Here is a 27,199-nt window from a genome sequence, read left to right as displayed (position 1 = left end):
TCCCCCTTCGTATGTCTTGTATGCTAAAGACATCTTATAATAGCATGTTTCACGTGTGGCATCTCTGGGCCTGTTTGTACCATTAATGTTGTTGCTGAAAAATACTGTCATCTGTTTAACTATGTCAGCCGGAAAATCCGTTGTAAGTCACAGCTGTCGTAAAACGTCATGAACTTAATCCCAGTTGAAAGGTGTTTTGCAGGTCCTACGAAGGAAGACTTAGGCGACACCAGTCATACGGGTAGCGATTTGGCAGCGGCCAAGGTCGCCAGGTTTTCTATTTTTTTTTTTTCCTACGCAAGTATACTGCGTGTCCAGTGTTGCCATCATCTACGATGCTTCATTCAACGAAAGGAAGACGGTTGTAAATGGTTATGTTCGACAAGTATAGGCAACAACATTGCCACCTTTCATAACCACAATCATTTTGACGTATATTGTAGTTGCCGTGTTTGACCGCCCTATAGAGACGGTCCACGGAGCGGCACTAGGTAACCGGACGGACGGAAGGATATGTATATTAAACACAATACTAGACGGGACATGAAAAATCATCATGCACCTCTTCCTCATGGTGTATGTACCTCATTATATATATATATATATATATATATATATATATATATATACGAATAAAGTGTATATGAACGCGCACCTAAAGTAGAAGGCGACTAAAAGGGGAGGGAGCGGGGGGCTGGAAATCCTCCCCTCTCGTTTTTTTTTTTTTTTTTTTTTTTTTTTCCAAGAGAAGGAACAGAGAATTGGGCCAGGTGAGGGTATTCCCTCAAGGCCCAGTCCTCTGTTCTTGGCGCTACCTCGCTAATGCGGGAAATGGCGAATAGTTTGAAAGAAGAAAATATATATATATATATATATATATATATATATATATATATATATATATATATATATATATATATATATATATGTGTGTGTGTGTGTGTGTGTGTGCACAACCTTCACCGTGAAGGGATATAACCAACAATCATTACTGGAAAGAAAATTAAAAACGGTAAGTACTCACCGTTTTAGTTTCTTTTTCCAATGGTGGTTGTTGCATATATATATATATATATATATATATATATATATATATATATATATATATATATATATATATATATATATATATTCTTTTATTACAGTATAAAGAATTGGTTAGAAGCTATGATAACCAAATGCACACGCCGCCCAGGAGGGCCAGTGGTTTCGCGTCACTCAGGATACTGGCCGCCGCTGTGCCTCAGTCTGCATCAGGCAGCCAACGAAGGACGACGCCTAGGACATACTACAGTGAAATATACGGATACGTTTTGCTGTCATGGCGTCAAAGGTTAGTTAACGTATCATCTTTAACAGAAGGGTCGCAGTGTTCACAAGACTAGCAGTTAAACAACTCTTCAATTATGAATCTCATGTTTGAAAAGCCTATCCTTGAAAGAAGTACCTATGAAACGAATGTGAGGAGTCCTTCACTTTGTAGTAGATGGTTAGTCCATAGCCAAACCCAGGACCACAGGAGTTAACGCATTACCAAAGTTTGTTCGTCAACAACAGCACGACCGAACTAATTCAGTCACAAGCTAGACACAACGCCACATTTCTTAATACTGGAAAGCTGTAGATGTGATTGGGAGGAAGGGACAGATCACGGTGCTGTGTATAATTCTGCCAAGAAGGAGAGACGGCGATGCAGTGCGACTGGTATCAGGTATCGGCTGGGGAAGTGTGTTAACAGGGAAATGCATTCATGGCAGGAGTGATATACAAACTTTCCGATTCCAGAGCAAATTTACAGGGGGACAAAACAAATAGAACAAAGAGAACGATTAAAAGTAAACGAATCCTGGCCCAGATGGTATTCATGCGAGGGTCTTGAAAGAATGTAAGGAGTAAGTAAGTGTTCCTCTTTTAAATGTTTAAACAGTCTCTGGAATCAGGTGTAGTTCCTAAGCAATGGAGTACAGCAAATGTCGTGTCGCTCCTATTCTTAAGAAAATGGATGGATCCAGTGCCTCTAATTATCGTCCTATCAGCTTGACATCTGTTATGGGGAAATTTCTCGAATCAATTATAGGGGACAAAATACGGAACACTTGGGGAATCATATCTCATAAGGGATTCTCAATATGTGTTTGCCAAAGAGAAGTCATGTCTCAGTGACCTTCTTCTTTGAGAAAGTATTTGAAACGGTTGATCAGAGTAAGAGTTGTGATATTGTATACTTAGACAAGTAAAGCTTTTGAAAGATCACATCATGAGCATCTGCTTAGAAAAATAACGGCACACGGCATTGGGATTGTATATTTGATTGGATTGGGCGTAGCTCTGTCAGAAAACAGAGGGTATGCATCAACGGAGTTACATCGGACTAGAGCAATGTAACCAGTGGTGTTCGTTATATATATATATATATATATATATATATATATATATATATATATATATATATATATACATATCAACGATTTGGATACGAGAATAACCAGCAACTGTAGTAAATGGACTCAGATGAAAATTCAGTGAATCTGCAGAGGGACTTAGGTTGTCAGAATGGGCGGGTACATGGAAAATGGAATTCAACATAAATAAATACAGAACACTTGGTGTGGGTGAAGACAGGAACACTGATTACAAACTGGACAATATTACCATTGGTAAAATAGAATGCGAGAGAAATTTAGGAGTTCTGGCGAGCACGGATCTTAAGCCGCGGCAACAATGTATTAAAGTGTGTAAAAAGGCCGATAGGATATTATGGCTCATTAATAGGACTGTTAGCAATAAAACTTCTTGTGTTGGCGAGACCACATTTGCATTATGCGGTACAATTTTGGGCTCCATATTATGCAGTTGACATAAATGCTTAGAGGGAGTACAAAGGCGAATAACGAAAATGATCCCTAGAATTAGAAACCTCACTTATAAAGAAAGGTTAAAAAGACTGAATTTACACTCACATAAGAGGAGTGCTAGAGGGGATATGACTAAAATCTTTAAATGGGTGAAGGGCAGTAATAAAGGTAACGAATATAGTTCTTAGAATGGCGCCACTGGATAGGACAAGAAATAATGGATTTGAATAAAGAGAAAAATAAATTCATGTCGGATGTGGGTAAATATTGGATCGGGAATAGGGTAGTAGGTCTATGGAACAAGCTGCCAAGTACAGTAGTGGAAGCTAGGTAGCTTTAAACGAAGGTTGGATGTAACGTGGACAGACTCGGGACCTGCCTAGCACGGGCCAATAGGCAGGTCTCTTGCAGCATCCTCACTTCTTATGTGTGATTAAGACGGGGTACGCCTTCGTAGGGCAGGGGTTAGTCACGACGAGGTACATCTTCCTAGGGCGGGGGTATCCACGGTGGGGTACACCTTCCTAAGGCGGGTGGGTAGCCACGGTGAAGGGTTAGCGGCTACGGTGTATCTAAACAGATAGATGTTAGAGAGATTGAAGAACTTGTGAGTCCGTCTTAAAGCGAGGCAAGAGAACAGATATTGTGGAAGCTTATTATTCATTCCTTAGAAGTAGAGTTGGAAATAAGAATAGGTAAGCTTCAGGCACCTGTAGGGACAAATAATGTTAGGCATCGATGCTCTCACGAGGACATGGAAGAAAACGGATGATCAGGAAGGACAACGGAAGGCTTCAGATGATCATCATGCTGGTAGACTAAAGGAAAAAAAAAAAAAAGGCAACAGCCTATGGCAGTGATGATTTGAGGTGCATTGCACAAAAAACTCGAATCAAATACAGAAATTTATTAGATAAAACACTGCTGCAGTGTGTCGGCTCTGGGAAACTTATTACCCAGTCCGGGATAATCAACAGTCATCATATATCACCGTGATTGTTGTAGTTAGAAAATCTGCGTTGCCTTCGTGACAAACATGACATCTTGCTTCTTAATACACAGGTTTGTGTAATGATTTGCTTGTGGTAGATACAATATTTTTTCAAACACAATCACATACACACACACACACACATAGTGTGCAAATTTGATAACTCGTGTTTGGTATTTCTATATATGATTATTATTTACGCTAAGGCTTTTATATTCACACGATTATATTCATATTTTTCAAAATATAAAGGTGTTTTAAGATTATAGATGTGACAAAGAATTTGTCTAACATATTCTTTATTCTTCAATCCTGTGTCACTAAGCACAACCATGTAGTCTACCTAGTGTTTGCCTCGTCTGCAGGGATAACTGACTTGTTCGCAAGGGCGCTTCCCTAAACAGTCATGAGTATAGTTGTATATAAAGACGCAAAGCAACTCAAGGGACGTGTCTGCAAGATTTAAGGAGATTTGGAAGATGGTTGTTGTCCTCCATATACCCGCACTCAGTAGGCAGTACATGAAATGTAAAATACGACTTTATTTCATACTTAGAAAAAATAATGCAACTGTGAACGCACCTATGTGCGCTTGCTAAATAATCGCCAAATTCAATGGTGAAACCTATAGCCTGAAGGATTCTCAGATCAAATGTGGAGCTGGGTAAGCGACGAAACTCCATCTGCCTCACCTGTGGTGTGATTATAATGCTAGTCATGGCTAGGGTACTGATCTCATCCGCTGCTATCCACATCACTTGTTTACCACCGTCTTGCTTGCACACAGCTTCCAGTGGAACTGAAAAGATCTGCTGGACTGTGTTTTAGCTTTGAATTGAAATGGACAGTGGCAGAGCCAAGGAAGTGTCAGGGCTCAGTGACGCTATATCGATAAATTATTTAAATGTACTCTATGAGGTTCCGACTACCGGACTCGTACTGTAACCGTAATTACGAACCAAGATGTTTTGAGGATGTAAATGTTGTAGCAGGACATACATCAGATGCAGTGTTTCACACATCTTGAACAATGCCTGATTATCAGGATGATCCACCGCAACAAGTCATAGTTCCTTGCTGGCAAGCGTTCCGAACGCCTTCTGGAGCGCAAGATTGGCAAGCATTCCTGACTCTTCCGCTAATTTATCTATTTCATCCTAGCTAAGACGGCACGGGCAACTAAATGCCCTAATCAAGGCTATCTCATTGATATTATGTAAGGAATGCAAATGATTGAGAGATGTATAAGAGAAAGCGGCAGGAGGTCATGAGGAAGGTGCAAGGGTTGAAAAAGAGGGCAAAAAGAGTTGGGGTAAGAGAGTATCATCAAACTTTAGGGATGATAAAAAGATGTTTTGGAAGAAGGTAAATAACGCGTGAAAGACAAGAAAACAAATGGGGACATCGGTGAAGGGGGCAAAAAGGGAAGTGATAAAAGGTAGTGAGGAGGAGATGGAATGAGTATTTTGAAGGATTGTTGAATGTGTTTGATGATACAATGGCAGATGTAGGGTGTTTAGGCTGGGGTGGTATGCGAAGTGAGAGAGTCAGGGAGGGTAGTTTGTGAAAAGAGGTAGTGAAAGCATTGCGGAAGATGAAATCCGGCAAGGCGGGAGGTTTGGATGGTGTTGCAGTTGAAATGATTAAGAAAGGGGTTAACTGTGTTCTTTATTGGTTGGGAAAGATATTTAGTGTGGGTATGATCATTGTGAAGTGCCTGAGGACTGGCGGGATGCATGTATAGTGCCACTGTATAAAGGCAAACCCACAGAGTCATAAGTTTGTTGAGTATAAGTGGAAAATTGTATGGGAGGGTATTGACTGAGAAGGTGAAGGCATGTACAGAGCATCAGACTAGGGGAGAGCACTGTGGTTTCAGAAGTGGTAGAGGATGTATGGTTCAGGTGGTTAATTTAAAGAATGTTTGTGGGGAAATACTTGGAAAAACATGGATTTGTATATGGCATTTATGGATCTGGAGAAGGCATTTGATAGGGTTGATAGAGATGCTTTGTTGAAGGTCTTAAGGATATACGGTGCACGAGGTAAGCTACTAGAAGCAGAGAAAATTTTATCAAGGGTGTAAGGCGTGTGTTCGAGTAGGAATAGAGGAAAGTGACTGGTTCCCGGTGAAAGTCGGTCTGCGGCAGGGGTGTGTGTCCCTATGGTTGTTTCATTTGTTTATAGATGGGACCGTTAGGGAGGTAAATGCAAAGGTTTTGGAGAGAGGGGTGAGTATGCAGTCGTAGTCCCAAGGAGAATGGATTTAAGGGGAAAATTCAGACAGCTAAATAACGTATGCAAGAGTATTCAGTTCAAATTAGAAGAGGAGGGGGAAAGTAGAATGCCCTTCCTGGACATGAACATTTGGTGTTGCGATGAAGGCCCGAAGTTTTCTGTTTATAGAAAACCAACGAACAGCGATGATTTCATCCATCATCTCTCTGCACACAACGATATGACAAAATCAAGAGTGGTGCTTGGGGTTTTCTAGAGAGCTACATCGATTTGCAGCGACGAGTTCCGAGAAGAGGAAAAGGAATACATCACTAACGCTTTCATGAAGCTAGGATACCCCAAAGGCTTGCTAATCAAATCTGGGGAGAAAAGCGAAGAAAATAACGGAGAGACAAAGGTAAAATGGAGAAGCGAGTGTAGGGACCAACACAAAATTCATTAGTCGTTTCCAATTCCAAGCAACCTACAACAAGCCGGCATGAATATAGCCACGTCGTCGGGAACAAAGAATTGGTGAAATAGTAAGATATAAACCAGACACACGAGCAAGCTCTGAGGAAAGCGTTGTGTACAATATGACCTGTGGTGGTTGTGAACGCGCATATTATAGAGAGGCAGGGAAAGGAATAAAGAAGAGGATCGATTAGCATAAGACTGACTTAAGAAACCACAGGACATCCAATGCTCTTGTGGACAAACATGAACACCGACCGAAGTGGGACAAGGCGAGAATACTGCATAAGGGCCTAAGTAAGCAAATAAGAGACATTAGAAGCGCCTTACATCACTACCAAAGACAACGTTAACACGAAGTTCTGGGTTCATCTGCTGGTCGCGTCAGGCAGCGGAGATCGCTGAACGAACGGAGGCAGCAGGACAAGCGACACGCCAAGGCGTCCAACCGGATGACCATCACTTGCTGGGGAATATGGTCCCGCCGAATGCTGGAATCAGTATCTCCTGAGGAAGACCGTTGAACGGTCGAAACGTTGAAGATTATCACAACTCTAACCCGCTTGTTTCCACGTCATCCTGTTATATATATATATATATATATATATATATATATATATATATATATATATATATATATATATATATATATATAATCATTTGCCAAGTATCCATTCCACTGACCTGTCCTAAGTGAAGGATGAACAACTTTGATGACTGTGTATCAGGATTCGAACCTTGGGCGGCCCGTGAATGCGTCAGTCAACGACGCTAGCTGTTAAGCCACAGAGGCCCATAGAAGGAGTAGTGTTGACCATCTCTCTTTTTTCTTTTTTTTCGTGGTGGTGAACACTTGTGAAATACACGTAGTGTTGCACTTAACATCCATGCCAAATGCATCCTCATGGTACCGGTCCTGAGAGAAATTGGGAGATTTACCTTCTTGTTCGCCATAAATGAATTATGATACTCCATCAGTCATCTGCTTGATGATTTGCTCTTCATCATTACCACGTTCTCCGCCTTGCTTGCAATGAGGCATAGTTGCATCATCTGTTGACATGATAGACGATTCTTTTTCTGGTGGTACGTGGCATCAACTGGATACAGGCATGGTCTTACAACGCAAAATGTGCGAGTCATTCCCATGTCTCCTTGTCTGCTGCCACCTTGGTGAAGATGATCCAGCTTGTATGACTAACGCCTCCGACCACTCATAACCAACTGTCATCAGCAGGTGAGTACTGCTGGGCAGGGAAGGAGGTCATAACACACATCAAACGCTTCCACTTCAAGTCGAATATTTACCATGATGTATGCATGACCTTGTCATGGCGAAACTCGTCTGATCTTTTCACCTCCAGCTATTGGCTGCTGCCCTTGTGTCTGCCTACCTGAGCTGATCGTCTGTTGTCATTTTCCAATAGAATTGTCTTGTGGTGTTCGGCCATAATATACCTTATCCACAGTCTCTCGAATACCATATAACTTAGGTACAGTTCATGACCCCGGATTTTCTTCTCAAACAACGTCTCACCGGAGTCATGCTGTCGCTGAGCAGGTGCAGAGAACGAAAGACTACAAGCTCCCGAATATCGAGGTTCACTGCGGAGTTCTAAGAGAATGACTCATCGCAAAATATACAGGAGTCCACACGAGAGAGGTCCATCTTGGCCTCCTTGTTGAGTACTGCAAGGCTGAATCCTGCCATTCTGTGACTAATCCAATACAAACGAAACAAAGATGAGATAAATTGCTGGCAATTGTTGGGATATACATCCCACGCTCCCATCCTGAAGGACATGCAGAGGCCCCACACTGCTAACGACACACAAGCCTTCCTCCTACTACCAGCCTTTCCCCCCCACTACAAGGACATACAAGCCTAATCATATTTAGACACCATTTAGATCCAACACCACGGGACTGATCATGCTGCAACGCGATCATTACATTCTAATAAATGCAAAGAAAAGAAATATCCCAAATATTCGCATGCAGTTTCCAAATACATCATTTTGCCCTACGCTCCCCACACGTCTCTGAAGGAAATGCTCGCTCAGGACCAGCTTCCCACACGCGTAGCAGGTTATCCACTATACGTGGCGTCAAGATCACGTTCCTGTTTACACGTAATTACACGTAATTACAGGGGACAGTACCGTCACAACTCTGCCACATAACTTTATAAAGTCTCGTTAACTATAATTGGTGGGTTGTTTGGCCATCTATCCACTGCCGTCAAAATAAGCTGGAAAATCTTTAACAGCTTCTTCAGGTGTTAAGGATGATTCTACCACCACTTACGCTGGGGGTCTGGGACGCTTTGATATCACGTGCACTCACAGGGTTTGCGTAATAAGTGTTACTGATATAAAGTCGTGCGTCAAAAAAGAAAAAAATATTCTTCTACTGTGTCCCATGCACACTGGATACATTTGATATTTTACGTGATACACACACACACACACACACATATATATATATATATATATATATATATATATATATATATATATATATATATATATATATGTATATATATATATATATATATATATATATATATATATATATATATATATATATATATATATATATATCATCCCTGGGGATAGGGGAGAAAGAATACTTCCCACGTATTCCCTGCGTGTAGTAGAAGGCGACTAAAAGGGAAGGGAGCGGGGGGCTGGAAATCTTCCCCTCTCATTTTTTTTTTTTTTAATTTTCCAAAGGAAGGAACAGAGAAGGAGGCCGGGTGAGGATGTTTCCTCAGAGGCCCAGTTCTCTGTTCTTAACGCTACCTTGCTGAGGCGGGAAATGGCGAATAGTATGAAATATATATATATATATATATATATATATATATATATATATATATATATATATATATATATATATTAATATATATATATATATATATGTATATATATATATATATATATATATATATATATATATATATATATATATATATATATATATATATATATATATATATATATTAATATATATATATATATATTAATATATATATATATATATATATATATATATATATATATATATATATATATATATATATATATATATATATATATATATATATATATGCAGAGAGAGAGAGAGAGAGAGAGAGAGAGAGAGAGAGAGAGAGAGAGAGAGAGAGAGAGAGAGCTTAGTTTCGGTTCATTACACATGACAGCTAGAGACTGAATGTGGACGAATGTGGCCTTTGGTGTCTTTCCCAGCGATATCTCGCGCGCGCGCGGGGGAGGGGGGTACCATTTCATGTGTGGCGGGGTGGCGACGAGAATGGGTGAAGGCAGCAAGTATGAATATGTACATGTGTATATATGTATATGTATGCATACGTTAAAATGTATAGTTATGTATATGTGCGTGTGTGGACGTGTACGTATATACATGTGTATGTGGGTGGGTTGGGCCATTCTTTCGTTTGTGTCCGTGCGCTACCCCGCTAACGCGGAAGACACCGACAAAATATAATATATATATATATATATATATATATATATATATATTATCCCTGGGGATAGGGGATTAAGAATACTTCCCACGTATTCCCTGCGTGTCGTAGAAGGCGACTAAAAGGGGAGGGAGCGGGGGGCTGGAAATCCTCCCCTCGTTTTTTTTTTTTTTTTTTTTTTTTTTCCAAAAGAAGGAACAGAGGGGGCCAGGTGAGGATATTCCAAAAAAGGCCCAGTCCTCTGTTCTTAACGCTACCTCGCCAACGCGGGAAATGGCAAATAGTTTAAAAGAAAAAGAAAAAAGATATATATATATATATATATATATATATATATATATATATATATATATATATATATATATTTATATATATATATATATATATATATATATATATATTTATATATATATATATATATATATATATATATATATATATATATATATATATATATATATATATATATATATACTTGATCTCCGTTTTCCGCGTCGGTAGTCGAAGACCCATCCAATCATATACACACACATATATACATATACGCCCATACACGTACATACATATACACATGTACATATTCATACTCTCTTGCCTTCATCCATCCTCGGCGCCACGCCGCCTCACAGGAAACAGCATCGCCAGCCCTTGCGTCAGCGAGGTAGCGCCAGGAAGAGACAAAAAATGTCACATTCGTTTACACTCAGTCTCTAGTTGTCATGTGTAATGTACTGAAACCACAGCTCCTTATCCACATCCATTCTCCACAGACCTTTCCATGGTCTGGTTCAGTCCATTGACAGCAAGTCGACCCCGGTATACCACATCATTCCAATTCACTTTATTCCATGCACGCCTTTCACCCTCCTGCATGTTCAGGACCCGATAGATCAAAATCTTTTTCACTCCATCCGTCCACATCCAATTTGGTCTCCCGCTTCTCTTTGTTCCCTCTAACTCTGACATATCCTCTTTGAGGAATATGTTATAGAACCTACTCTTGCAAATATTTCCGCTTAAGTTTTCGCAAAAATTCAATCCGACTAGAAACTCTGAATCTGGATATAAATTAGGAAACAGTAATAACGGAAATAATTGCATTGATATGCCATGGTTCAAACCATTGACAGCATGTCGACCCCTGTATACCAACATAACATCAATTCGCTCTATCCTATGCACGCCTCACAATCCCCTGTATGTTCTGGTCCTGGTCACTGGAAGTATCTTTCACTCCATCCCTCCAACTCGTTCTTGGTTCCCCCCCCTTCTTGTTCCCTCCATTTCTGAGATTCATACTCTCTTAGCCATCCTCTCCATATGTCCAGACCATCTCAGCACACATCTTCATACTTTTTTTACTATAATTTTCGCTCTATCACATCTCTCATTTCTTATTCAATCAGCCCTCCTCACACCACATATTGTCCTCATACATTTGTGACACATATACACATTACACATCCCTGCTGCAGACCAGCCGTCACTCACCCTCCACTCTTCCAACTGGCACACACGCCTAAACTCTCTTGAAAAATAACTCCTCACTCCTTCTAGAAGGTTTTGTCCCACGCCATATATATTCAGGATGCCTTCCAGATATCATCTATCAACCCTATCATATGCTTTCTCCAAATCTATAAATGCCACATACAAATCCTCCCGTTGCTCTGATCATTACTCGAACAAATCCTTCAAAGCAAACGCCTAAACCACTCTTCCTCTATCCCTCCAAAAGCCACATTGTTCCTCCCTAGTCTGGAGCTCCATAAACGTCTATCACTCACCATTCTTCCATACAAGTTATCAGATACACTCACCAAACCTGTACATCTGTAATTCGAACTGGAGTGATCTTTATGTAATACACTACACTGGCACTACGCCAAACCTCCGGTACTTCTGGTTCCATACATACTCTGAGAATACTAACCGATTAGCATCACTGTCACCTGCTTTCTTTAGAAATTCCACCTTTAATCCCACACACTTCAGGAGCTTTTGCTACGCTTCATCTTACGCAAGGCGTTCACTTACATCGTCGCTTTTCGCCAAGTCACTTGTCATGACTTTTCGTTTCGCATGCCTCTATCTCCTAAACATCCCACATCTGCCACCCTGTCATCTAACACTATTCAACAGTCCGTTGGAATACTCACTCCATCACCATTGTAAAATGACTGTATTCTCCCTCCAGGGTGTCAGCTGCAGCCCTGGAGTGAGGCGCCCCGCTCCCCTTCTGCTGCTGCTGCTGGTCCAGCTGGCCGCCACACAGAGTAAGTACACTTGTCACCTTCATCAATGACGTGTGGTGCGGGACGAGATAAGGCGAGGCTATGGTAGGAACGGGTAGGTGGTGGTAGTTTAAGAGCTACACTATGGTAGGGAAGGTTATGGTAGGTGGAAGGACCTGGTAGCCACACACTTCCAGGTCTTGAAGAAATGTAATCTGGATATATAGAACTTGACGCCTCCTCTTGTGACATTACAGGAGAACCTTACTTGTAATGTTCCTTGGTTATATACAGTGTTACCAACTGGATACTTGGCTCTAATTTCAAATATATACCTTTTGTTATGGATGCGATTATCAAGAACAGTGGCTGAATACGTGATCAGTTAACCACACTCACCCTAGATTAAGTAAAGCTGGGCACTTTGGTTTGTCATCCATAAACACCCCAGTAGACCTGGTGTCACATCACACCACAACTCTCGAGTGTCGCATCTGAAAGTCACGATGTGTATGACCCTTCCCAGCTTTAACTTAATCCCTAAGGGAACAATGTCAATAAGTTTGGCAGACACGCTCACACAATTAACGATATCATTGTGGCTGACCCGACTACCTCATAAACATCTATCACTGAGGGTAATTAATCAAGCAGTCGGCTTACCTCAAGTGTAGCTGCAAATATTGGCTCTTATATACAAAGGCGCCTGTGGCCATTTGGTGACCCTTGGAGTGCTTAAGAAAGACACTTCAACTTAGTGGGTGTTCTTCTGTGTCTAAATTCTTATACTGATGAAGATTGAGAGAGGGGCATAGTAGCAAGAGTAACAAATAGCACAGTGCTTTACTCCTTATGTAAAGAGTCGTTGAGCTGATATGTGGTACAGAATTTTGGAAACGAGATGATTGAGGTAAGACGAGATGAAGGAGGTAGGCTCATCGGGAGTCCTCTGGTGCTAATGTGAGAGCAGAAATTGAGGCAGAGAAGTCTTGAGGAAGGTGCGTCGTTGCCCGCGTCTCACGATGCCGCTACAGGAGAGGTGGTATACCTGAGTCCAGAGGCTTTGCATCAGGAGAGAGGAGGTGGTACTAGGATCCTGTAGCTTTGCTGACAATGCGGCAGATAGGAGATGGCTGAAGTTCAATACTTTGGAGAGAATGCATCAGGTGACAGGATGTGCTGCAGGAAGAGTGGCATAGCCGTGGTCCTGTAGGAACTGTGGTAAAGGTGTGGTGTTGACGATGTCCCATGGGGCCCTTGACGTCAGAGGGAGTCGTCTGTATAGCCTGATGGAGACGCCTCAAGAGCACCAATGCTGGAAATGGTGAGATTTGAATCACAAGGCCCATGTGTGAAGCTAGAAACCTGAGGCAAGTCGACTGCTTCACTTACTGGTTTCAGTGATGTCCTGGTGTCTATGAGGCAGTTAAGTCATCCATGCTCATAGCGTCCATTGCGAGGAAGGACGTGGTTGCCAAGGTCATTAACAATGTCCCTTTTGGTAATCAGGGAAAACTCATAAAAAGTTCGACGTCGTTACTCAGATAAGACTACCCATTAAAATGTCATATGTGTCACGACAAACCATATATGTATTAGCCTCAGAGTTCTAACATCGTCAACCTTTATTAAACATCATTTGTAACTTCTCTTGCAGAATAGCATTTTGGAGTACTACGTGATATATGATTTCTCAGTCAGTGTTTCCTTTTGACCAAAAGACCCACATCCCTCCCAACAGACGCAGACTGCCCGCACGAATGTATCCCGCTGACCGACTGCCCTAAACTCCTGCAGCTGCTGGAGAATAAAACCTTATCGAGAATCAGAGCTCTCCAGGATGCCACTTGCTCCGTTGCAAACAAGACACCTAAAGTTAGTGTCTCACTGAAGTTGGTGTTATGCATTGTCATTATTATTGTGATTATTATTATTATTATTATTATTATTATTATTATTATTATTATTATTATTATTATCATTATTATTATCATCATTATCATTATCATCACCATTATTATCATCACCATTATTATCATTATCATAATCGTCATCCTTTATACTTGTTCGCCGTTTCCTACTTTAGCAAGGTAAGGGCAAAAACAGACGAAGATAATGCCTCATTCGCTCACATCCATTCTCTAGCTGTCGTGTGCAGTGCACCAATACCAGTAGCTCCCTTTCCACATCCAAGCCCCACAGACCCTCCTGTGGTTTCTCCCGGCTGCATCATGAAACCTGGGTCAATCCACTGACGGCACGACTGGTATAATTCACTCTTTCCCGTGGACGCGTTTCACCCTCCTGCACATCCAGGCTCCGAGCACTCAAAAATTTTTTGCATTACATCCTTCCATCTCGAAATTGGTCTCCCCCTTTTCCTTGTCACCTCCACTTTCCATACTTATGACCTCTTTGTTGACCCTTCCTCAGTGATTGTATCCCAATGTCCAAACCATTTCAGCACACCCTCTTTAGCTCTCTCTATCATACTCCTCTCATTACCACACATGTCTCTAACCCTATCGTTATTTACTCGATCAACCCTCCTCACACCACATAATGTCCCGAAACATTTCATTTCCAACACATTCACCTTTTTCCATATATTCAATCTATGCTTCAAATTCATACATCTTTGGCACCATAATACCTTTAAATTTACCCATGTCGCCTTCCCTCTCTTTCTACAGTCCTATAACCGCCTCCTCACCCACCCTGTGACTTACCTCCGCTTTCATGGTTCCATTCGTTGCCAGGTATCTAAAATACATGACTTCCTCTAAGTTTTCTTCATTCAAACTCGCACCCCAACTATTCCGTCCCTCTTACCCTACTTGACCTTCTAACCTCTCTTTTTTCACGTTTACTCTCTTCTTTCACACACTTCCAAACTCGGTCAGCTGCTTCTGCAGATTTTCATTCGAATCTACCGCTTGCAAACAATAACCGACTTACTTCCCTAGGCCTCTTCACCTCCCTCAGACTGAATACTCGCCCCTCTTTCCAAGACCCTTGCCTTTACCTCCCTCATCATCCGATCTATAAACAATGTAAACAGCCTTGGTGACATCATCCATCTGTGGTGCCTACCCTCCTTCGACTTCTCTCTACCTACTGGCACGTATGCCTTGGTAAGAATTCCTCACTCATCCCTATAACTTTCTTGCAGCAACTCATGTCAAAAACACCTACCACAAAGCTTTTCTGTCAACGCTATTTCAGACTTTTCCCAGATCCATAAATGCCACATACATATCCTTCTGTTTCTCAAAGTATCACACATACATTCTTCAAAGCAAACCCCTTATTCAATCATGCTCTGCCATTTTTGAAACCACATAGCTTCCTAATCTGATGCTCTGTGCATGCCTTCAACCTCTCAGTCAATACCCTCCCATACCAGGTACACTCTACAAACTTATACCTCTTTAAACTGAGCACTCACCCTAAACCCCCTTGCCTTTATACGATGGCATTATACATGCATTCTGCCAATCCTCAGTCACCTCACCATAATCCATACATGCGTACACTAAAAATCTTAACTACATCTCCACTAAATACCATTCAATCCAGCCACCTTGCTGCATTTTATATTATGTAAGACTTTCACCACCTCTTTCTTCACCAAATCATTTGGCATGAGTCACTTCGCGCACCTCCCTAACCCAAACTTTATAAAAGATTTGAATCACAAGGCCCATGTGTGCAGCTAGAAACCTGAGGCAAGTCGACTGCTTGACTTACTGGTTTCAGTGATGTCCTGGTGTCTATGAGGCAGTTAAGTCATCCATGCTCATAGCGTCCATTGCGAGGAAGGACGTGGTTGCCAAGGTCATTAACAATGTTCCTTTTGGTAATCAGGGAGAACTCATAAAAAGTTCGACGTCGTTACTCAGATAAGACTACCCACTAAAATGTCATATGTGTCACGACAAACCATATATGTATTAGCCTCAGAGTTCTAACATCGTCAACCTTTACTAAACATCATTCATAACTTCTCTTGTAGAATAGCGTATCATAAACTTATTATTTTACAAATTTTATCAGCAATAAAGTTATCCAGTTTGTATAGACCATCACTAATAATAAGATTATAATTCTTTGTCTATTTGATAATAGAAGATTCAGTGATATTTCTCGTGGTAATAGAGTTAGAGTTAATAACCGAGATGGCATTACTCTAGTCAATACAATGATCATAGCTTTTAACGTGATTAAACAAGGCATTTGATTCTTGTCCCGTTCTTATACTATGATTATGTTGCTTAAGTCTAACAGAAAGATCCTTACCAGTCTGCTCAATATAAAACTTATCACAATTTCTACATGGCACTTTATAGATGCACCCAGGAGATTTTCTGGTGAATTCCTGATCAAGATGTTCTTTTTAGAATTATTGTTGCTGAAGGCAACATATACATTAAAGGATTTAAGCAACATGGGAAGTAAAATTTTTATCAAAAGGGAGAACTAAAAGATTCTTGGTGTCAATGGGAGGTTTGGGCTTAACTCTGTAAAATGATTTCTTTGCTAACTTAAGGGATTTATCAATGAAAGATCTAGGGTACTTTAACTTAGATCCAACAGAATATATCTTCTCAAACTCATCATCAATAGACTGAACTGTAAGTACATAATGCCCTAAGGAACATAGATTGAAATGATGATAATTTAATATATATATATATATATATATATATATATATATATATATATATATATATATATATATATATATATATATATATTTTCTTTTTCATACTATTCGCCATTTCCCGCGTTAACGAGGCAGCGTTAAGAACAGAGGACTGAGCCTTTGAGGGAAATCCTCACTTGGCTCCCTTCTCTGTTCCTTCTTTAGGAAAATTAAAAGCGAGAGGGGAGGATTTCCAGCCTCCAGCTCCCTTCCCTTTCAGTCTCCTTCTACGACACCCAGGGAATACGTGGGAAGTATTCTTTCCCCCCTATCCTCAGGGATAATATATATATATATATATATATATATATATATATATATATATATATATATATATATATATATATATATATATATATATATATATATATATGTATATATATATATATATATATATATATATATATATATATATATATATATATATATATATATATATATATATATATACACACACACATTTATATTGTATTACATAAAATCTTCGTTAATGTTGCTCATTGACGTCTGAGTAACCCATTTTGCCCTAACAGGTGTGCTGTCCGGAACCTGCTACATCGAATACCACAAGTTCAGCGACTACTACACCTCGTACCACAAGATGGAAACTTTCCACAACCCCTACCACTCCGAAGCCTACTACACCCCGTGCCACACCCAGATGGAGACTTTCTACAACCCCTACCACTCCGAAGCCTACTACACCCCGTGCCACACCCAGATGGAGACTTTCTACAACCCCTACCACTCCGAAGCCTACTACACCCCGTGCCACACCCAGATGGAGACTTTCTACAACCCCTACCACTCCGAAGCCTACTACACCCCGTGCCACACCCAGATGGAGACTTTCTACAACCCCTACCACTCCGAAGCCTACTACACCCCGTGCCACACCCAGATGGAGACTTTCTACAACCCCTACCACTTCGAAGCCTACTACACCCCGTGCCACACCCAGATGGAGACTTTCTACAACCCCTACCACTTCGAAGCCTACTACACCCCGTGCCACACCCAGATGGAGACTTTCTACAACCCCGACCACTTCGAAGCCTACTACACCCCGTACCACCCCTAGATGGAAAGTTACTACACCACGTACCACCCCTAGATGGAAAGTTACTACACCACGTACCACCCCCAGATGGAAAGTTACTACACCACGTACCACCCCCAGATGGAAAGTTACTACACCCCGTACCACTCCCAGATGGAAAGTTACTACACCCCGTACCACCCCTAGATGGAAAGTTACCACACCCCGTACCACTCCCAGATGGAAAGTTACTACACCTAGTACCACCCCCAAAGGGAAAGTTACCACACCTAGTACTACCCCCAGAGGGAAAGTTACCACACCCAGTACTCCCAGTTCCGGCGGCAGTCCGGAACCGAGTTCATCGCCTCTCACCAGTCTGCTGCCTCAGAGATGTGGCCAGGGACCTGAGCTGGATAGGATCCACGGAGGAACAGAAGCTCCCCTTGACGGCTACCCCTGGATGGCCGTGTTCGGCTACTTAAGTATGACGCTCACTACGTTATTCACTGATATAAAATCAACATGACAGTTATACATTGTAATAGATATCTCATATGATGATGATGAAAGGAAAATGATGTAGAGATAACTCTACTACGTACGTGTCAGATAACGGTATACATGGTAGGTAGATGATGAAGAATCGGACGCGTTTCTACCCATCGCATATTCGTATACCCTCAAACAGCGATCACAGCCGCTTCATCGGTGTCGCAGTCTCACAGCTCAAATGCCTAATCAGTACTTTACACACGATGTAAGATCTAAAATACCAACAGTGTGGAATGCAGTACGGAAAATTTACAAACTTTACTGATCAGCGCTCTCATCCCGCTATAAACTACCTCTCGGTTTATCTTGATGATTACTCCTTGTTCTTATAACTTGACTCTTGCACGACCAACTGTCAGACCTTTTGATCTTGAGATGGTAAGACCGTGAAAATGTTAAGGCTCCCGTTTCGAGTTGGACAGTACAATGTTCGAGTAAGGATAGCATTAATGATTGTAGGGCAGTTGATACAGAACGCCGCCCAAGACGAAGCCAAGGATAACGGTTAACTCCGAGTGGCCTAGCCTATCGAAGACTTAAGGTAACACGAGAGTTTTTGCGCTCAAGAAAGCGTTCGGGGGATTACTATAACTTGAGTAGAAAATATACTTATCTGCGGTGCAAAATCTAGCACACACACACACACACACACACACACACACACACACACACACACACAAATATGGGGTTATAAACTAAAGACATGCTTAGCAAGAGAATGATGTCTAATAAGAAAATGAGCACGTTTGATAGAAATTATCGGCTATACAGACGGATAAATAATTATGCCGAGTTGATAAACTACATTTAAATGCGCATCAAAACAATAGGTTAGAATAACAACATTTCAAGATCGAAATTAGACTCGCAGGAGGTCGATGCTACTGAAGATAGTCCAAAGAAATGATGGGACTCCAGCGGATCTGTGTCGTGTGTCGGTTTGAGCTTCGACGTTACAGGAGCTCAAGGAAGCGCCGTGTAAGACTAGAAGACCGAAAGATGGATGTTGACTATCTTGATGCCATGTGTTGACTGAAGACTGGAACATAGGCTCACCATTATACTTGAGCGTCGAGAGCGTTGATAGCTGCGCAGGGAAGGGGTTGCTGTAGCGTAGCCAGCTTGTAGAATGCTGCATGATGTGCCAGCGGATGCGGGGGCGGGCGGGGCCGTCAGTGAGCTGGAAGCAAGTTGTAGAGACGGATGCTCTGCACACGTCGTAGTTGTCGGGTGTTGATAGATACGATAAGCGCGAGCGCTCGCAGAACAGAGCTGCTGGGCGGAGGGCAAACAATCGAAATTGTGCCGAAGGATCCGAGACGAGCTGCTGATGCCAGGCTTCTGCCTGATTGATATATCGTCGGTTATCATATGACGAGACAGTGCTGATACAAGCATCGAGCCCGGATCAGTCTAAACCATTAACGCACTCGCTCCTGACTGGATTTAGAAGTCGTCCAGGAAAATTCGTTTGATTCCCTGTGCAGGTCTCATAAAACTGGGGCTGACTCGACAAAGTAATGCAGTATTTTGTAATTTGCGTAACGAAGTATCCACTCCTGGTATACATGGTATATATACATTTTCTTGTTCTAGCCGAGATGGTACGGGTAACTGAGGCTTAAGGCCATCTCATTACGTTATATATATATATATATATATATATATATATATATATATATATATATATATATATATATATATATATATATATATATATATATATATATAATCATATTCTAAGCCAGGTAGCCATTTTATCGACCAACCCCTCAGGGTGGATGAACAGCTGGGTTGACTGTGGACCGACTGCCGCAATCAGGAATTTCGAACCTATGTGCTCGAGCCTGGGCGGCCCGTAAATGCGTCAAGGTCAGGAGTGCTACACCACAGAGGACCATAAGAGGTATGTAGCAACTCGATAATAAGCGTAACAGACTCCATGATTACGTTAGACTTCAAAACTCAGACCAGGAAAACTTCATCTCACGAGCAGGATCGAGTGTTCGAACCGGGCATGAATACATATAGATACGTGTTCGTGTAGGATGTATGTTGCAGTCAACAACAGGTGTTACTTTTGGGCAAGGAGTAACCACCGTCTGTTAAATCGTGACACATTTGTTTCAAAACTTCATTTCAACAGTGTCATATATACATACATTATTTATTTATTTATATTTTATTTTGCTTTGTCGCTGTCTCCCGCGTTAGCGAGGTAGCATGGTTGATCGACCTGTCTGTCTATATATATATATATATATATATATATATATATATATATATATATATATATATATATATATATATATTTATTTATTTATTTATTGATAGACAGACAGGTCGATCAACCATGCTTGCCTTCTTATCCCAAACATCGCTCGTGATGATACCAACAAGTATCAAAAGTGTATGTCTAAGTAGAGCAAACGACAGAATCGAGTCATTGGAACAAACTGGTGCGATCCTTTTGTCTTTCCCAATGCTAATATTCTTATCCCGTTGCTGGTAGAGTTGTTCCAAGAGCTTGTCATAACAATGTCCTGAGTGTTGTACTCCATATCTAAGAGTTTCCGATTTTGCAGACAAGAAGACAGGGAAGTTACTGTTCCAGTGTGGAGGGTCGGTCATCAACGAGAGATACGTGCTGACGGCTGCTCACTGTGTCGACCCTTCAGCACTCAAAGTGTTTCCGCTGTAAGTGACGGAAGGGCAGCAGGGAGACGGAACAGATGACAACCAGTGGAATCGAGTTAGTCAAGTGGGGAATGTAGAGCGGCACAAATCATAAGTTTATAAGAATGTGCTGTCATCATTCTCGTGATTACGCAGGAGTGAATGTGCACCTGTTATCTCTCTTTCTTGTCTTTAGCTCCGTTCCACTTTACATTGAGGGTATCAGCCATACACAGACTTCTAGTTTACCCTCGCGTAATCCTGAACGTATGTTGAAAGTGCTTAAGTGAACATTCTTTTATTTCCACTTTAGCGTGATTATTTCTGATTTTTTACGTCACCTGCTAATTCGTTTTGTGTGTTCAGAATATCTTCCCTATTCCAATCCCCACCTTCATACACACAACACCTTTAGTATACATGGCCATATATCATTCCTCTCGCATGGTCATCTTAAACCGTCAGCAGTTAACGAACTGCATTTCGTCCACCCCAGCCTCCTCCTAACACCTAGCGCCTCTCGTATCTGCAGCTCTTACTGCCGCCGATGCTCTTAACCAACACATCATCGGCCATGCAGTCTTCATGATAATACCACCTTAAAATCTTTTAAGCTATGCATCTCTCCCATGATGACTTTTTCAAACTACACATCCATTTGCCTTCATTCTTTATCTGTTCTTTAATCAAAATTTTCTTGTCATCTTTCTCTATCATCCTTAGCTTTCCCCTTATTTAGACCTAAAAAATATCAGTTTCCAACGTATACAGGGAGACCATTTTACCATGCAAGTTTCATAACACACTCTACTCTTGATTTGTGTCACTCGGACCTCAAATATTTTCCCTTGCATAGATCTACCGGTAAAATCATCTTCCCTACCACCATCCTCACTGGGTTCCACTGTCAACGAGCTAATCACATTAAGAGCTCTCGATTCTTATCTATTCAGGCTAACATTGACCCCTGACTGTCATACTTAATAACAGGAGGAAGGCGTTACTACACTCATTTTCAACATCATCCTTCACAGATTTCCAGGTTGATCGACCAGTCAATTCAATTCCTACTCTGATGAAGGCAACAGTAAAGCATCATCTACATACAGCAACCGGTATCATCTGCCAGCCTTCGTTCACATTTTGTGCAATGCCCCCATCCACATCTGTTTCATTCCTACTCATTCGCACCATCATTTTCTCCCTGAAACAAGCAATGATTATGTTTCTCAAAAGATATCTGCCACAGAGCTTCTGGAAGTTCTTTCCTGGTGCCTACTGAAACGTCTTTCTATTTCCTGAGATGCCGTATTTACTTCTTTTCCCTCTACAACTTTCTCTTGATCTGCTTGTGTGGAAAAATCTGATCAACAAACTGTCCTAAAGTCGGAGATCCACTACGTTGTTCTTCATTTCTAAATGTTACATCAACTTGCAGCCTTACCTATCCAGATGTCTTTTACTCCATCATCCACTTTAACTGCTTTAAAAGCACTGTCTCTACCTCTTGATAAAGTCAGCTTTTCTTAGACTTGTCAAGTGTACTTACGTTTTTCTTTAAGGTTTCCGTCTTCTCATTTAGCTTCTTGTAGATTTGCTTCTTATTTTCTCTTGGGTTTTCATCTGTCACAAATTTTAAGATCTTTATTTCCCTTTTTTGCTTTTATTATTAATGCACCAAGCATTTTACTGTCTTAGTAAGGACTTTACATATTGATAATAGTTGCCTTGTATATAAGTACTGTTTCACTGAAAGACTTAATATCTTTCAAACTCTTTCCTTATCAACTCATTTCGTGAAATGTTCTTTTCTTCCCATAATATTGTCTTATACATGTCATATATCTTTGGCAAAAAAAAAAAAAGTAGGATCCCCCGAAATTCTACGCAGAAAAACACTCATACAGATGCCATAAGGTTAAGATAAACAAAGTGAGGTTCAAAAACGAATTAGAAATCTTAAGATCACCGTAACTGTCTCGTAGAATGCCTATCTAATTTTGTATCTAGTCCTGTTGAAACTACTACAGTATACCACAATATCAGTTGACAAAACGTAACTCCAACACTAATCCTTTCAATACTGTTCTAGAAAAGTCATCCGCTTGGGGGAGTGGGACCTGAGCACCGAGGTCGACTGTGAGGATACGCTCATAGGATTCAAGTACTGTGCTCCTCCCGCCCAGGAATTCACCTACGAAGATATCATAATCCACTCGAAGTACGACACTCGGACTAATTATTCGGATGACATTGCTCTCGTCAGACTCGACCGTCCCGTCGACTTTTCAGGAAGTAAGTGATTCTTTTTCCTTAATTCATTGTGGGAGTTGGCTGGGGTGTCAACCCTGGCAAATAGGACACCTACAGGATTCCTGGCAGCCAGGAGGTCACCGTGCAGGTGTCTGGGAAATCAGCCCTGGCAGGAAGGACACCGTGCATATGGCTGGGAGACCCCTGGCAACTAGGACACCTGGAGATGGCTGGGGAGCCACACCTGGCAGCTAGGACACCTGCAGGTGGCTGGGGAGTCACACCTGGCAGCTAGGACACCGTGTAGGTGGCTAGTGGAGCTGCTGGCACCCAAGATAGTGACCACGCCAGAGGCCGTCCTAACCGCACTGATTGGCTGCCTACAGTGCAAGGCCTGTACACGGTAAACAACCTGCAGATCATTAACGACAACAACGACTAACAATCTCAGCTTTGTTTCCTTAATCACAACAACCAGTTACCTTAATATCGCCTCCAGGAACCTGGTCTGAAGGCAGTTCGTACCTACTAACATTTACCAATTACTGAACGCGTATTTGCCTTGACCTTAGCTTCCGACTTTATATTTGATACCGACAAAGACAATTTTCATGAATTCGCTCACCTACAAAGTTTTATACCAAATGTTAGGGTACAATAAACATATCATCTGTCTAGCAATACTGTCGTGGTAAAGGTTGACCATCAATAATTCAATTGGTATTTTCCTTCTAGGGTCGGTTCAGCCTGTGTGTCTGCCACCTCAAAATATGGACATTCGAGAAATGATTGGGGAGCGGGAAGCCGTCGTGGCGGGCTGGGGATTCACCGAAAAAGGACCTGGCAGCGATAGGCTGTTGAATGTTTTCTTACCAATGTTTGATAAGAAGACTTGTAATGACACCCGCAGAGGGATCCTGGTTAACGAACAGGTAAATAATGCGAAATGTTTGGTGGTCAGGATGTGAAAAAGGGGAGGGGTGGGATGAGGAAGATCAGTTGCAAGTGAAAATGTGGTTGTTTATGATTTCCAATTGAAATGATGGCGAGTGCTTCTGAGCATACTCGAGTTAACTCAGTGTGTGGGCATTGATGTTGATACTCGCCATAGACACAACATCTTATAACTACCGACTGTTATGGCAGAGGTGAAGTATTCCATGACCATCAATCTTGTTGACTTCATCGCCAGCTTCCGTCTTCTCTCTCATCCCTTATGTCTGGTAAATACTTGTAAGCTAACCACGTAGCCTACTGCACTCGGAGGTACGATAATGCTCAGTTACCTCCCCCATCAAAAATATAAACGAAATAGGAAGCATATACAGCTGTTCTTTAAGGAATTTTGCTAATCATATCTCTCATCTGCTCTTGCTTAGCGTTTCTTTTGGTACCCCTACATGTATATTCTATGTTAAGATGGGCTTTGCCACAAACATTCTTCTCCATGATAAACATCACTGAATGTTTGATGGAAATATATAACAAGTAAGGTACATAATAGGAAGTATTAGAGGACAATCGTCCTCACGTCAGTTGATCAATGAGTGGTCTCAGCCTCCACTAACCTGACCAGTCTTACTCATATATTTCATGCCGATTTGTCTGCAGGTCTGTTTTGGAGGTCGCAAGGGAGAGGACTCGTGCAGAGGTGACTCAGGCGGTCCCCTGATGGTGTCAGGCAAAAATGGTCCGCCCTTCCTTCAGATTGGTGTGGTGTCGTACGGTGCAGTACTGTGTGGCTCGAGTGGTGTGCCGGGCGTCTACACCTCTGTCGCTTACTACAGAAACTGGGTCGAACAAAATCTGAAACCCTAAAAGTAAAAGAACGATAGTGTATAGTGCAGAATATACTGATACGTGTGGAAATAGCTAAAAAAAAAAAAAAAAAAAGGCTAACGTTCGCGAGCGAATGTAGTCTCTTCCTGTCCACCTGAAGTATCTTTGTGATAAGTCAAATAGAGAATGTAGCAACTATTGAGTTTCCTCCCCGTTGGTTGAAACGAATGGATTACTGGCAAAAAAAAGAAAGATATTGAATTTTTTGGTGATCTCTGGCCTCTAACGAAGGCAGAATTGGGCATTACCAATTTGTCACGCATGTATTTTCCCTCTGCTTATGTACAGCTCGACTGCTTGACCATCCGCCACGATGGATTCTTCTCTTTCCCTCCACGTCCTAAAATCCTCTACATCCTGGATGTGAACGTACAGAACAGTGATTGGTTAGCCTCTAATCAGCATTACCTTAGGGGAGTCAAGGCCCTCTTATTTCTTTTTTCCGTTCTTAACGATCTGGAACAAATTATAATTTAGTAGTCAACACGAGTTGCCAACCGTCGTGACGACTCTTCCTATACACTAGAATTCTTTTTTTAACCTCTGAACTTTCCAACCACATCATACGCTATTCTTAGCCCCGTAGGTTTCCCCTAGCCACAATCTTAACTCTGTCACGTCCAACTTTACAGCTCCTATTCTACCCCTTCCCCCTCGAGCTGTCAACTTTGGAAGAACTCATTAGTCATCAGTGAACTGTAGGTATAGTGACTTTCTTTGAGACCAGTGATGCTTTGCCAGCTGGAATATCTCCAGCTGTGCTGACAGTATAGCGGAGGTTATCTCAGCTGAAGTGAAGTAATACAATCCTTCTACTAAATCTTTATCCGCCATTCCCCCAGTCGCACTTTGATCGCTCTTGCTTTGATGCCTGTCGCCTCAGGGACAAATTATATTAGGCCATGAAACTCTTTTCTTCCCCTGAATCTCACTCTGCTTGGACACACTGGAAACATCCTATATTCACAATTCCTCCACCATCTTGTCCCACTGAACCTATGCCATTCCCTTATAACTTCCGCGTACAAGGACATCTAAGTGCGTTGCTTCCCTAATTCTCACTCTCTTTCGCGCTGTGGGATATTTCGAAGTGGGGAAGTAATAAACCCAGCTGTTCCTTGTATCTCTTTCTAAATCTCTCACTCGCTTCATACCATCAAATTCCCAAATACCGGAACTCTAATAAGGTACAACATACATATGTTGGGCATAACCATATTCTCCAACTCTGTCCTAGGAACACTGAATAATGAACATGGCAAAATCTCCCTAAAAGCTGTGTTGCATAGATCCCGTAATTATTTCACTTGTAAGCCCCTGTCACACATCCCAGCGAGAAACGTTCATATATCTGGGATGGCTCATATCGATCAAGAGAGGAGACAATGATTACCTTAACTGAAAACATTTTAAGACCAGATGACCTATAAACCAACAAGAGGCAAAAACATTCTCGACCTTGCCCTCACCACCGACACCAACTTGATCAACTGCGAGGTCGGCGTGCCTCCGACAAAGTGACCAAAAAGTTATTAGGCGAGGTAAATACTACGGTGTGAAATGAACTATAACACGTTCATGATCCCAGATCGCAAAGAGCAAACTAGGAGAAAGTTAGACACAGACCAGTCGACTGCAGTAACTAGCTAAAACTCCTTGATCTTAACACAGTGGAAGTGATGGAGAGCATTTATATAAACAATTTATTTCCTACCGAGAACAAAGAGGTAAAGAAGAATGATGAACGGAGTTAGTGTAATCTCAAAAGCGGCCTGGATAGAAGCATCATTTCACCACAAGATAAAGAATTTCAAGAAATATGAGGTAATGGAAGACAAAGAAGTACTGACAATAGAAATGGAACAATGCAG

The 27,199-nt window shown here is 41.5% G+C and overlaps 1 protein-coding gene across 1 annotated transcript; it reads left to right on the top strand.

The window, feature by feature from the left end:
* The first annotated feature begins 1,202 nt into the window (after positions 1-1,202).
* LOC139763975 (uncharacterized) lies at positions 1,203-25,464 on the top strand. The gene is made up of 8 exons (XM_071690481.1): positions 1,203-1,333; positions 12,225-12,303; positions 14,003-14,136; positions 17,500-18,490; positions 21,146-21,257; positions 23,329-23,531; positions 24,225-24,421; positions 25,101-25,464. Exons 1-8 carry the CDS (start codon positions 1,322-1,324, stop codon positions 25,305-25,307), a joined length of 1,935 nt encoding a protein of 644 aa, XP_071546582.1. The 5' UTR covers positions 1,203-1,321; the 3' UTR covers positions 25,308-25,464.
* Positions 25,465-27,199: the final 1,735 nt, after the last annotated feature.

The sequence above is a fragment of the Panulirus ornatus genome, chromosome 1 (genome assembly GCF_036320965.1).
Source record: "Panulirus ornatus isolate Po-2019 chromosome 1, ASM3632096v1, whole genome shotgun sequence".
NCBI classification, from domain to species: Eukaryota; Metazoa; Arthropoda; class Malacostraca; order Decapoda; family Palinuridae; genus Panulirus; species Panulirus ornatus.
The sequence above is the reverse complement of the archived record's forward strand: the minus strand, read 5'-3'. Positions and strand labels throughout refer to the sequence as shown.

Bases quoted from the DNA above. Each gene is read 5' to 3' on its own strand.
- LOC139763975 (XM_071690481.1), top strand. The intron at 14,137-17,499 runs GTTAGTGTCTCA...TTGCCCTAACAG, and splicing joins TTGCAAACAAGACACCTAAA to GTGTGCTGTCCGGAACCTGC. The intron at 18,491-21,145 runs GTATGACGCTCA...CCGATTTTGCAG, and splicing joins GGCCGTGTTCGGCTACTTAA to ACAAGAAGACAGGGAAGTTA.